A 15,089-nucleotide genomic window follows, 5' to 3' on the forward strand; every position below is an offset into this window, starting at 1 on the left:
TTTTTAAAAAAATTATCATACAAAGAAGATTCTACAATACCAGTTCTCCCAACCAATGCCTCAAGAATTAAGCAACATACATTAATCAATCCTTTATCTCCTTCTCCCTCAAATATCTAGACATACACTTTCAAACCTGTGAGTACTTCCATGACTACCACGGCAATAAAGCAGAAATGCAAATATAGTTTCAAGGTTCTGGGCAAAACACTGCTATGCTCGAGATCAGCTTTTATCCACCTAGGCCTAAAAGCACAACATACTACTAGTAACTACCAACACTTGAATTACCCTGTTTCTGATACACTACATGCCATCATCTGCAGTAAAGTATATGTAGCTAAATTACCAATTCTATTTTTAGGATGCTAGTAATGAATTAATACTTATAACTGGATAAAATAAGACAAATTATATTTCTTATTAAATCTTTGTAACACAGTTTCACACAATAGTCCCAAAGAATAAAAAATGCATGCTCAGTAACATAATGCAACTCAAAACAAGAGCATGATTTCTCCATAGATTTGTGCTTTCTCAGGGCCCCAGAGGACTGGCTTACTCTAACTTATTAGTTAAAAAGTTTTGTTTTAAAAACTATGAAACTCAAACTGATTTTTTTTCATGTTTTATGCAACTTGGGGTGTTGGAGTACTATTCAGAGCAAACACCAAGACATTTGGACTTAATTTACTGTCTTGTACACATACTTGGGATTAAAAGCAGACGGAAACTAAACAGATTTATTTTTTTATCTTTAATATAAATACTGAAGTGTGCCCTAAGCAGGAAAAAGTCTAGAGTAATGATGCAGGAAGTATACCAAGTGATTTTATTCTCCTGAATCAGTTGCCATTTTAGAAGCTGTAAGAGGCATACAGGATTTCCATTTACTCTCCTAATAAATACTTTTTCATTACTTGTTACTTTTTCCCCCTATGCAATAGAAAAAATGTATTTTGCTCAAAACATGCAGAGTGAACACCAAACAGAAAGCAAGCTTAGCAATGAAAAATTCTCCTAAACAACTTACATATTACAAAACAAATGCTCTAGAACCCCCGTTCTACAGTCACTTGCATTCATCAATGCGACTAAAATATGAAACTACACAATTGTGATGCAAGAATGATGGTGAACTCGCATGAAGTGGTATTACAAAAACTGCACAAAGACTAACATGGCAACGATAACCCGACACATATCCAAAAATGGTTCTAAAAGCACAGCCATCCCAACCGGCAAATTGACATAATTTTCACTTTTAAACCAGCAATTCAATATACAACAATGTTTTTATACATTTTCTTTAAAAACTCTATAAACATTCAGTTTTTGAAATGCAGTAATTGCACTCTTCACACACTAAGGCAGAAACTTTATTTACATTATTTGGCACGGCTCTGGTTCTGAAAATGTGGAACTGCTACTGATACAATGCTGGAAGTTCTAGAAGCACAATGCTCCAAACTGGAACAAAACTGAAAATGAACTGCTGTTTCATTATTACTGTTTTCCTTCTGTGCCTTCTGGAAAAGGCTTTTGATTTGAAGTTGATTAGAACTGGAGCTGTGGCTTACCTTTCACATGCTCTTTCCCTTAAAAGCGAAACATAATATATGGAACAACACAGTGCTATTGTGTCAAAGAATGAAGACCGTTAGCATTTTAAAAGACAGTATTTCCATCTTTTTAATTGCAGTTTACATATTTTCTTCCAAGAAAAAGTACATGTGAATAGTCTTGCTTCTTTAAAGCAACTGTGTATAGCATCTTTTCTGGAGAAATCACGGAGAACACTATTTTCCATATTTTACTGGCTTGCATGTAACCTTCTTGGCAACTGCAGAAAGTGAACAGACAGGTCAAGCTCACACAAAAAATTTGGCTCAACATTTTAGTGCACATTTTTTTCTTCATTACTTCAAATACTTTCCTTCTTAGACCAATTATCACTCAGAATATAAAACATAACCATGTTATTCATATATCTAAAGTCCTCAACATGCTTCTTATCTATTTGTTCTAAGATATATATTTCTTAGAAGTACTGAAGATCCTACCAAAGTCACTTAATGAGAACATATATAAAATTACATTCTGTGTCTACAGCACAAACTAAGCTATTTCTGCACAGTTATGAAGAGTCCTGCTCTACTGCCCGCTCCTTGCTCTTCTTTCCTTCCACACTGAAATGAGAAGAATTGTAACTCCCACTGGGTCTCCTTTACCCTGCTCACTGCCTGGGCACAGGGATGCAAGGGGGACTCAGGGTAGGCAAGAAGCAGGACCGAGCAGCAAGGAGGGCAAAGGGCTTATTCATATCTGCAGCAATGCATGTACTGAATTATTTTAAATATGCACAAAAATATTTCCAATTTCCCATTAGCAAACAAATATTTAAAACATTTGGAAGCAGTTTGAAAGACTAATTCCAGCTGGTAATTCAAAGACTGCATTCTACAGTACTGTGGGAGCTGGTTTATGCAGCAGCGGTTTTTCATGCAATTTTACACTAGATAAAATACTTAATGCTTAGTAACAGCACTGCAAAATAAATCCTTTTAGAGCTAAGAATGAACAGTAATAGAACATTTTTTTAAAAAAGAAACACATTAAAATGCCCAGAACATCAAGAGCAAACAGATGCAAAAAGAATTACAACAAATCCTTGTGGTTTTTACATATTTTTACATTTATTACATTTCCTCTTCCACCCTGCTTAAGCATTTAAAGAGGGAAGACCTGTTTTGCTCACGGGTGGGATTTGCACCGAGATTTTTTGGGTTTGGGGTTTTTTTTGAGAGAGGTGTTTTGTTTAGGAAAAGATTTTTTTCTTTCAAATATTCACTGATAATAAAATTACATTCCCTGTCACACAAATAAAAAATTGATTGCAAGGCAAAAAAAATCAATGAAAATACCTTAATCCCATCCCATCATTACTAACAAATATGTACTATTTTATTTTTCTTTACCACGGTCTTCTGTTTGGTGCTTCTCTGTCTGACACAGATGTAAGACTGGAGTTTCACTGGTTTGATGAGAGGCTATCAATCTTAAAATCAGCTGTTTCATACTTACGACAACATCATGTGTGTGTGCTGTATACAGTTGCTGTATTCAGCCGCAAAAGCAAGCCCTACAGAACAACTTCATAACAACATAGAAGAAACACAGCCAACTGCAGTGACCCCACTGTTCGCCCAAAAAATATTAAGTATTTTTAGAATAATAATTAATTTCAGTTTTTCTGCTATTCCTTGGCCATCTCCACAACACTAAACTCAGTTTAAAAAAATCCAAGCATGAATGTACCCGGTATTTCCATCTTTTACATTAAAAATTAGTTGGTTTGTGGTTTTCACGTAGAACAAGATTTCAAGTTACTTTTGTGAATCTGCTGTAGATATAAAATTGAACCACACTTCTCCCATTTTATTACATTACTTTATTCCCTCTCTCCCATTTTTTTTTTCAATTTACATACAGGACCCTTCACACTTATTCCTGTTCCAGGATCTACACAGGTTTTTTCACTTAAAGGCAAGAACAGTATCTTTATTCTCACTGCAATTCTTTTAAGTCAAGCACTTAATGTCCCACATACAATTAGCATGTAAATTCAATCAAATTATACAGCTATGCTTTACTCTACAGAAATTGAGATAAAAAAGCACACTAGTAAAACTAGGAACAATGGAAACGCTAGACAAACCATTTACCAAAACAAATGGAAAAACCTTATCAACACATGTATGTAGTAACACAGTCAAGTTCCTTTTGAATCCCATACCTCTCATTATGAGCATTTTGTTCTCTACTCGAGGGACCACATACAAATCAGTTAAGTTTTTACTTGCATTTACAAAATTGGGTTTTTTCTTTTAATGTGATTTGGGTATATAATAATTGTTATATGAAAGCAGGGGTTCTTCTAATGGTTTTACCTGCAAGTACGCTACGCTCATCTCTGAATTTAAACTTTTTTGAGTAGTTCCTTTAATTAGGGAAAAATGGTTGCTGTTCCAAACTCTTTTCTGAAGAAACCCATCTCTCATTGCTTTTAAGAGTCAGGTTGAGGTCATTAATAAGAATACCTCCAAATTACAATCTTATATAAATTTTCATAGTATTTTAAGGAAGTTAAAGATGGAAAAGACCTATTAAATCTATCCCACTAAAAGTGAACAATTAAGGGTTTGTTTCCATGCATTTAAAATCATCAAAAGTACTGTTTTCATGAAAATGTTCTGTTTTATCTATTCTACAAGTAACATTTTAGACATAGATAACTTAATTTTTATAAACTTCAGTATTCTATGGAGTACTGTGAAAACACACCTGAAATGCCTACAACTATGATTTTTAAAAAATACTTTATGGGGAAAACCACAAAACTATCAACAAAACACCAAACTAGTGAGACTACCTACTAAGACTATTTCGCAGTATATCCCAAAAGGCAATAAAACCCCAATTCAATGGGGAAAATTATACCTAACATTGGGTATTTCTACTTTTTAGTCGACCCCTGTTGTTATTAAGTCCTCACAGTTCAATACGTGAATTTTTAAGAAAGCAAATACTTTTGGGTTACTACAGTCCAACATTTTCCACTAAATTAGCACTGAATGGAATCATCTGGAATAGTAACGTCCAGCCTCTCCATTTCCCACAGATCACACTCACTCCCTCCTTACTGTTCATGAATCAGGGAAGTTTGGACGGATATTCCCTCATGCTACAGAAGCGAGCTAACAGTCCAAAGAAAGCACCAAATCCCAAGATAATTTTGCATCTGAATGACAGCACAGTGCCAATATTAATAATTTCAGGGCTCCTGAGAAGACAAATTTCATTTGAAGTATGTGCTCTCTAAAGTCCCCCAGCCTTGGGCACAAGCACAAGCTTAACAAAAGATGCTGGATGCAGACTTTAAAACCACCTATGGATATGCACCACTTCGAGTCTTGGGAATGGGATTTAGAATAATCCCTTCACATTTGTCTTCAAGGTAATCTGACTCCAGTCACTACCCAGCTTTCCTTGCCATTTAAATAGTTCAATTACAGTTTATTTTGACTTGTGAAGGAAAAAATTATGATCCAACTTGTTATAAATATATATAAAGTATGAAAAAAATTAGTTTCTGCAACATGCTTAAGTAAAACGAACTTCATGCCATCAGAGCACACCACTCATCTGCTGAACATCTCACCTCCAAGCACATTTTTTTCTTTTTAAAAGGCCTAATGGGTTTTAGTTTTCACTTGAGAATCTGCCTTTAGATGGGTTATTTCAGCATTTTTGAGCCAAGTTATCTCAAGGCAAATTGAACTACACACTGCTAAACGGTCACAATGTCACTGCGTTTTCAAAGATTTGCAATTAAAGATTATTCTACACCTGACATCAAAAGTGGAAAAGGGAGAAAATTATTTTGGTATAACATTTTAAAATATGACAAGATATTTTAGATCAGAATGCTCCTCAAAGGTGGCATGCTATAAAATCCTAACGGATTATGGTTAGAATTAAATTAATGCAATATTTAGTTCATAGTTTTCTTGCCTTCTTTTCCAGTACGAATCTCCAGTTTATAAGTGTCTTTATGTACAACTGGGTAAAATATAAATGGACAATAAACGAAACACTAAGGACAGAAATTTTCTTTCTAGGTAATCCATAGTAATTGGTATTTTTCTTAGGAAATAAATACAGTAAAGTATATTTGAATCACCACAAAGTTTCCTAAGATATCAACATGCTCTATCTAATGAGCACACTGGACAGAACTACGAAGATAGTAACTCAAAACCAAAATGAATTTTTTATTTCTTAAGTGCCCAATAGCTCCCTTTCAAATGACTGCAGTGACAAATGCAAATGCAGTTAGACAAGCCAGAGTCTGGTTGCGACATGTTTTCTTTAACTTAAATGGAATCATAAAGCTTTGTTATTTTTCAGTATTAAAATTGTATCCCACATGAAAATTAAGCAGTTTAGATGGAAATTTCAGGAATAATGTAAAAGCTCAGTAAGTACGTTACAAAAGCAAGTGTGTTGTAGTTATCAATTTCATATCCATTCCAAACCTATTTGTTTTAGCACAGCACACAGCAAAGAGAGTCAGGACTCCACTGTGCTTTCTACTCAAACAGAGCAAAGGTACTCAACTTAAGTACATGTGTACACAGAAAAAATTATAAACCCATCAGCCAGATGAGAAGCAAGAAAAATCAATCACTTCAGTGCAAAGGCAGAACCTTTAAGAAACAACACTGCTCAGGAAACAAACTGAGACCATTCCTTTTTTAAGGAAATTAGGTGTTTATTGTATAGCTAGAATCAGTTACTAGCACATTCAGCAAAACAAGAAGCCCTCCCTTGAGAGTTGAGCTGTGTGCAATCAACACAGCCAGGCAGTCCTAAGAAAGCTTTTATTAAGAGCTGAATTTGGCAGTGTGTCATCAGCTACAAAAGGCATTCTTCATGAAATCTTTAGTGTGCCCAAAGTCAACACTTCAGTATTTATTTGTTAGCACTTGGTTCAAGGATAAGTAAGAGATTAGATGATTTCATGCAGTAAGGACAGATGACAAATCCACTGCTACCATGCAGAGGTTTACAGGAAGGGTAGCTCACAACTGTGGAACCATTAATATTAATTAAAATGTACAGTAACTTTCAAACACATACATACCTCCACTTGCTAGCAAAAATGCAGTGCAATAAACATGCATTTAAAATAGTATGAAGCTGCAAGGAAAGAATGAACCACTTTTGCAGATTTGGTATGTTTAATGTATTTCTGAAACATACTCAAGACACTACAAGGAGGAGGTTATATATCATAAACAAATACACAGAAGTTAGCTAAAAGGCCTGAATGACACAGTCTTTTGCATTAAAAAAAAAAAAAAGAACAAATCTCTTGAATCTAGTCAAGTTATATTTAAAACATGTTCCTTGTACAGCTTTACAGTTTAGAACTACCAATTCACACCGATGCTTTCTCAATCCCCTAAAAAATGTCATGGACATGGCCAGAAAGATGAGAAAAAAGTAATCTCATATTTAGAAACCTTACTTGACATCAATGTAAACTGCATTTTCAACTGAATGCAGGATACCAAAGCAGAGAGCTTAAGTAGTTGCTACATGCAAACACTGGTTTACACTAGTGAAAAAACAGAAATTTTCCAAAAGTTGAGTTTTAGGACTAGCTTGCTAAGCAAAACCAGTTGCAGTTTTGGTTGTGGTTTATTTTAAGAATGACTGCCATAATGTGATACATAGATCAAGTAGGGGAAAGAGTATTTCACACTCTGAGCATAATTTGCTGTTGTATTACAAACTATGAAGTGTAGCATGTATCTCAAATCAAGCAAAAAATGGTAACACTAAAGACAGTCTAGAGCAAAACACTTATTAGTTATAGATATCACAAGTAAGGACCTACATATAGCTCCTGCATTCTATGAAAACGATAGCTATCTTAAGTCCTATCACACTGGCAATTTAAGTAACAGGGTACTCCTAAAATTCCAGCAATGCTGCAATTTTCTTGTTACCCATTTGCTCAATATTAAAGCCACCAAGACTATTGCTGCTACATTAACAAGTAACACATACATGCCCTCTCTGCTATGTGCATTCCATGTTCAGCTGTGTATATACCGTTTTGATATAATTAGGGCACCAGGTTATCTCAAATCAGTTTTTAATCAATTTAGTATCAGTATTCATGCAGATAAAATTAAGTCATTTCTATCTCTGAAAATGTGAGCGAACTGATAAAAACAGTTCTTACATCCCTACTTATTTGCCATTACAGGAATAGAACCAATAGGTCTTTTCCATCATCTTCCATGACTGACAAAATCAGAATCACAGTAAGCTTCCTAACAGCTTTACCATCAGTTTTATCTTACAGCTCAATCAGCAAGTCTATCCTGAGTTGGGTATTTTTCAAATTCGTCATTCTGTAAAACCTTTATGAAGAACACTAGTGCAATCCTTCTAAATGCATATTACTCAACTATAAACGAACACTTATTTTCACTAGAAAACATATATTTGCTTCCTTATTAAATAGTTACACATTGATAACAGATGTGTTTCTATTCAAAACAACTTCTGGGGAAAATGTATACTTTTTAATAATGATGCACTACACAGTGCAAGGCTTCAAACCAGCTTGCAGAAATGTCTCCTTCCTCACAATGGCAAGATACTTTAACCATCACCAGAACACAGATGTCACAACAAATTTTCTTCTGCATAAGTATGGTTTAGGCAAATTCATTCATTTGTTATGAGTAAAGCATACATACAGATTCCTTTCCAAAGTTTTTTCTTTCCCAGGTTAAATTTTCTAAAAATGTGTTTAACAGATATACTCTGTTGATAAACCTATTGTGACTAAGTTTGCAATGGTACACTGAGATGCAAGGACACAGTAGCCTTGAGAACACTTGGTATAAAATTTTATGCTCTTCCAAAGTCAAAACAAAAGCAGCTGTGTTATAAGTTTTTCATAGTAGGTACTGCACCACGCAGTTTAGCTAAACAGATTCACTATTAAGAATGGAACTTTTTTGACACACAGTAGGAACTACGTAAGAATGAAAATGATGCCACTTATAATTAAGCATAAAATTATTCTCACTCAGTATTAGTAATAACATTCTCAAAATACTTTCCAGTGATTTTTTTATTGTTATCAGATAACTGCACGTTTTACAGCATAGTCACACATCGTATTTTGCTACTCACAAACACATTGCCTTACATAATGATCCGCATCATTTCTGCTCTATACTACAAAGCCTATGACTGAATACAAAAAAAAGTTTTACAAAAGAAACTGTTTTAAAGACTACAATAACAATAGAACCGTTTCCAGATAACAGCTAAAATTATAAAGGCATATACTGTATAGTTTTACTGGAATTTCTAAAACAGTAAGGAATGAATTCAGATTTAGTATCTGCGACGCTTGTTAGGTCCTTCAAAGTTGCCCCCCGGGTTTCCTCTACCAAAGCCACCAGGTCCACCACTGACGGCACCTACACCACTCATTGGCGGCTGAGGAGTTTCAGAGCCCGTCCTACTAACCAGAGGTGAACCCATCTGTGATGGACCTCCTTGAGGGAATCTCTCATTATGCTAATACAAGTCCATTTGGAACATGCCAAATATGAGTTACAACAAAAACCACAAGTGATGTTGTCATGGAGTTCAGCAGATAGTCCAGCAGAATCAGGATCACACATAGAAGGAAGAAAGGAGCAATTCAATTAGTTATTATGGGAAAAGAGCTGGAAATTAAAGAGTGCTAATGTTATGCTCCAACTTTGTAAAGTAAATTAAAAATTAAAAGCAATACTTAAGATCAACTCTGGTGCTAAAAGTAACTTCATCTTTACAAGCACATCTATAGCAATATATATTCTCTATGTAACAGAGGAGACAGCAAACAGTTTTATACCTGAGCGCTATTCTGCCTTAAATACCAACTACAATGCTCCTCCCTTAAAAAAATTAGACACAGAAACATTGTCAAACTGGGGGCTGGGGAGGATCAGCTTTTTTATTTCCAGATAGAGCACATTTATTCTTTTAATAGCAATATAACATGAAGACTTCTATATCCATATATCTGTGGATACTTCAAGTCCATGCTACCTGGAGTCAGTCTTTTACATGGCACTTAAGAAATCTTTAGTTAAGACTTTTAAAACCCTATCCAAATAAAATTACATTAGTCACAAAACGCATAACTAGACTATGCTTAGTTTAAAAAAACTTCATATGTATCTAAAGCTTATTCTGAAATATCAATCTAGGATAAAAATCCAGTTAATATTCCACATTTATTTTCCTTAGCTCTGTGCCTAATGTTATATATCCTTACACAAATTTATTTGCTTAGCAATTAAGATCTAAAACAGAAAACGTGCATCTGAGCACTTACAGTTCAGTATTTATATAAGTGTTTAAAAATAGAACCCCACATGGTGAAATTTAAACTCAACATAACATAAACCATTAAAAGCACAGATACATGGTACAATCAGATCTGGAAATAACTCATCATTCAGCTGGTGAGGACAGTTATGCTTTCAGAAGAAATTCCTTCTGCATAGAGATCTACGTTAACTGCCCAGGTATTCAGAGTTCGACAAGGACATTCAAGACCAGCACTTTACTTGTATGCCTGAATCAGAAAAGAATTCTTCTGAAAGCCTAACTCCAGAAAAGGCAGCAGAGCTCTGCAGTTCTCAAGTCTGCTAGTTCACATATATTTTGCTAAAAAACAGCATTAAATCTATAAATATAAAAATATATGCAACTTAGATCATAGTTGTATATATGTGTTTGACATTGAATAAGAGAAATGTTACTTCAAGAGCTGCATAAAGAACTATTACTGAGCCAAAGAACCTTTAAATCTGCAGCACTGGATAAATCTGTTTAAAAATTATCTTTAACTCACGCCAGCTTGTCAGCAATGGATTTGAATTTCAACAAATAATTTATCATGTACTCCTGATAATTTTTACCATTTGACTTTTGGCCAAAAAGTAAAGTCCTCTTTCCAATAAGGAAACCTCTCTCCAGCTAATGAGAAAACTTCAGTAATTAACAACCTCCAAAAAAGCACATGGGGGAAGCTACTTTGAAAATGTTATGTTCAAAGACAATCTGTCGTTCAAAAGACTGCAGCGGAACAAAAAGAAGATTACTACAACTTTCCTCTTAAGACTTCAGAAAAACATTAAATTAAAAAAATTAAATTTTTATTTCTGGTCTATAAAACATGGTCTCCATATCCCTCACTGGAAATTAACTGTTACAGTGTTTTAGTAGAGACCTCTCACAGGATCTTTAAAGTGTCTTTCCAACAGCAACAATACAATAAGGCTACGCCTTTCTGTAGGGGCCTGTCCTCCAAACTGAAAACACTCAAAGTCCAAAATGAAGCAAAAAATAAAACCTAATTTGTCCTTCAGAAGCATGCAGAAGAAAATGGAAGTAAAGAAACATTTTTTAAAACATGCATTTTGAAGTGTCAGTACATTCCCTACATTTTCATACCTGGAATGACTTTTTGTAGAAAAACAACAGTTTAAGTTAAATACCATGATTTACGATACCGTGTTCTTTTCCATACCCCTCTTTTTCAACGTCTGTATAATCACAAGAGAATGTTCTAGAGGTGACCAATAACACAGTGGTCTACAGCAAAAGCATCTCCCAAACCAGTATTTTGTGAATAGCATCTTCCTTCCTTCATGAGAAATTATACAACTGATAAAATGAGCTGGCTCCTACAACATGAAGTGAGATCCTCTCCTTTTTAATTTGTAAAGACCAGACTCATCATATATTTAGTGCAAAATCAAAATCTCATTTTTCCTCTAAGGAACAAAATTTTTTGTTCAAACTTCATTATACAGATTGCTCAGTCACAGACAGCTACTGTTGAGAAGGCATATATAAAAAGGTGCAGCTACAAAATGCTTCCGTGTTCCAATAAAACTATAACAGAATCACTTTATATCATACCACCAGTAACCCAAATATCTATTAACAGAATAGGATTGAAAAAATATGTAAAAATCAGATTTTAAAATGATATAGTTGTTTCTCTACATAAGACATTACAGCTAGGAAAAGTAACCATCTGGCTATGAGAACAAACCAAAAATGGCTAGTGCTTTAACTGCATCCCAATGGCCTATAGCTTCTGATTAAAAATTCCAGATATATACAAGATACTCCCTACCACCCGTGGCAATTCGGCAATACTAGTTTTCCTGTATTGATATGAGAGTTATGCTCAACAGCTGTTGGCATACTGGTTTTCTAAGTGGTGTAATTACTGTCACAATTCTCATGCATTTTACAGTGTTAGAAAAGAAATAGAACACTAAAGTTGCTTCAAAAAATTAAATAGTTTACACAAAGATATCTTCACACTACATAGCTTCCAACATTTAGCTCTTCAAAACCTCTGACAAGCTAATTCATAGAATTTAGTTTTACAAAAGAAAAGAACAGCAAAAGTCTAAATTTACAGATTACCATTCCTAAGGGAAGTAGGATTTTCATAGTAATGTCAAAAAACCACTGCCCTTCTGTGCTGTACATTATTTGTATGAACAGGTTTTATCAATTACTTTTAACAGATTCAAAATCTATAACGTTCTTATTCAGCGTGAAAATACCTTTGGTAACAAAAATGGGCCATGAGACATGACAGCTATTCAAAGTAATTAAATTTGTGATACGTTACCACAGTTCCATTATCTGGCATCATTGGTGTTCCCATATTTGCAGCTCCTTCTGGTCCCATGGAAGGACCAGGACCCATTGCAGGGCCAGGTAAAGTTCCTCTGTTGTTCATATTCATACCCATCATTGGAGGAGGGCCTTGGTTACCAGCAGGTGCTGGGCTAAACGCATCTATGCAAAACAATCTATACTTAGAGCTGTCCTAGCTTAATTTTACAAGAACAAACAAACAATTTACAATATTTAAAAAGCCAAATGTACAAGACTTCAAATACTTGAAATAAAAAAAAATATATATTCTTTGAGACTGTACATTTATCTCAATCATCTGCTTTTAAACAGATTCTCAATAATCCCTAGTATTTTGCATTACATAATTTGCCTCATGTGTTTGAAAATCCCAACCTTTATAGCTTTACAGGTGTACTGTTTCTGTGCAGGAACTGAAGCATTCATACAGCATATATATGCAGTATACACAGCACAAATTAGCAAAAAATCTCAGGTCATTTTACAGATATTGCCAGCTATAAGGCAACTTGGCTCTTTGGGGATCCTAACACATGAAATGTACATTCACAAGTACTCTTCTATCAATATTATGTTAATTGTATATAGTGCACAGTAAAAGCAATACCAGAGATGGTACTTAGCTTCACAATAAATTATTTGTAATACAGCTGTAATTTATTATGGGAAAAGTACCAGAAAACTATGGGAAATTTTGCTAGAACTCAAAGTGACAGAACAGTCTCCTCCAAAATTCTGATTCAAAGTAAGAGGTAGAAAAAAGTTTGAAAACATATTTTGAGGAGATCATTTAGCTATAATATTGCACTAGGACACACCACTCTGCCAGTACTCATTAACATACTCAACATGTAGGTAAAAATGCCTTCATAACATTTTCTCCTGTTGTGGTAAGAAAGAAAAAAGTCTGATTATATAGCTCACATCTGCCATTATGAAATATCATCAAGACTGGTGATCCTCCCCCAGCCCCAAATAATCCATTCTTTTCAATGAAAATACCTTCAGAACCTAGCCTACACTTAAAAGTATACACCATAAGAATACAAAGAAGTTGGATATGTTGCTAGACCAATAAGCTTGTTATTTTAAAAATAAACCCTCTCACTTCTCATCACAACTGTACTTCTTCAGTAACGAATATATAAATGTACATCATTGTAAGCAGGCCATTCAGTACAGACAGAGTACTATTACTATCTGCAAGTATGCAAAATTACATCTGTATTACCTGCCTTGATTACACATATCAAAACAGTCAGTGAAACCATGGCATCCAAGATATTGCTGCTGAAACTGAAGAGCTGGGTTTGATCATTATGTCAACTGCAAACTGTTTAGCAAAAACAATCCATGCAACACAGTAGCACCTGTAAAATGCTAAACAAGTTTACCAGAAGAGATAAAAATCCTGTAATTTTGAAAAGCAGAACTCTTTTGAGCATAGTAATGAGAAATTCCCAGACCTCTCCCTATGACACTAACTGAAAACAAAGATATGCTCAAGTTGGATGCTTCTTACCTACCCACACGATTAGTTCAGGAAGTGGGTAGAAGATCATGCTACAATTCAACAGAATTACCCCTAAATTGTCTTTTAGTATCATCTATTCTGTGGCTAAGTAGAGAAGGAAAAGGAGAAGTCTAAACTGCCAATATAAGAAGGAACCTTTTCTTTTCAGATGCTCTTCCTACTCTGCAGGACTATCACGTTGGCAGCGATCAGTGCGGGCAGCAGCGCCATTACCTAAATGCTAAATTACTTGTTATTGGCTTTTCAGGCTAATTAAACTGAGCCAGCTGGCCACACACAGGTAGCATTACTTCACTGTCAACTGCAACAAAGTTCTCATGCTCCGTATCATACAAATGCATCCACAGTGCTTCTAGGGTGACATATAGCAACCTATACTATGACATCTGTAATATTAATCCTGTTTCAGGCAGAGTCAGCTCTAACAGGAGGAAAATTACACAGTGCAATACAAGGAGAGAGTGGGGCCCTGCACACTTTCAGCAAGAGGCCACTACAGTATTTTAGCTTTAATTCAGAGGTTGCCCAAAAGACGCTAAAACCTAACAACTTGATTGCCCGTTCTTTTTGGTGGGACACTGATGTTAGCAGTTAATTTACAGGACCAGGTTTAGTAACAGATGGAAAGCCATCACAGGTGTTCATGCAACAATGCACAGACACTAAAAAAAAAAAGTCTTTTTCTGCAAACTGGAAGGCTGAAAAAGTACACTATAAATGTCTGAACTGCACATACCAAAGTCTGCCACAGTTGGCAACACGCCAGTCAATAATCCTCATCAATGCAGAGAGAGTTCCCAAAAAAAGTTCCCTTTTTCCATATTGAAGTTTATAAGCTGCACTTAGCATTACAGATCCAGCTAAGTGCTATGATGAGGCATACAGATTCTCCCAGAACTTCTCACTGAAAACTACAAAAAGGAGCAGTTCTGCCCAAGTCAGCCCAACACTTATTAAATCTGTCACAGAGGTACTCTGCCTTCTATTAATATAATACAGATGTTTCCATTAGTGAAGATACTCCAGCTCTCTACTGTCTCACATGATGAAATGTTGCAAATGGCACAGGCAAAGGTCAGTTAAAAATAAAGTTACAATTCTGACAGCAATGTTGAGAATGGATGCAAAGGTCAGTAACTAAAGATCTACTATGTAAAGGTCTACTGTAAGGTTTCGAGGTCAGATTATTTTGGTTGTACTTGTGGAGTTGCTAAAATAC

General features: G+C 35.0%; 1 protein-coding gene across 1 annotated transcript in view; it reads right to left on the reverse strand.

Moving 5' to 3' along the window:
- Positions 1–3,431: 3,431 nt before the first annotated feature.
- The window catches only part of PSPC1 (paraspeckle component 1), a 42,974-nt gene continuing 31,316 nt past the window's right edge, over positions 3,432–15,089 (reverse strand). The window contains 2 exon segments of the mRNA XM_018071054.2: positions 3,432–9,174; positions 12,308–12,477. Coding sequence (XP_017926543.2) covers positions 8,989–9,174; positions 12,308–12,477 — 356 coding nt within the window. The 3' untranslated portion in view covers positions 3,432–8,988.

The sequence above is a fragment of the Manacus vitellinus genome, unplaced genomic scaffold, assembly GCF_001715985.3.
Source record: "Manacus vitellinus isolate BGI_N305 unplaced genomic scaffold, ASM171598v3 scaffold_2_pilon, whole genome shotgun sequence".
NCBI lineage: Eukaryota > Metazoa > Chordata > Aves > Passeriformes > Pipridae > Manacus > Manacus vitellinus.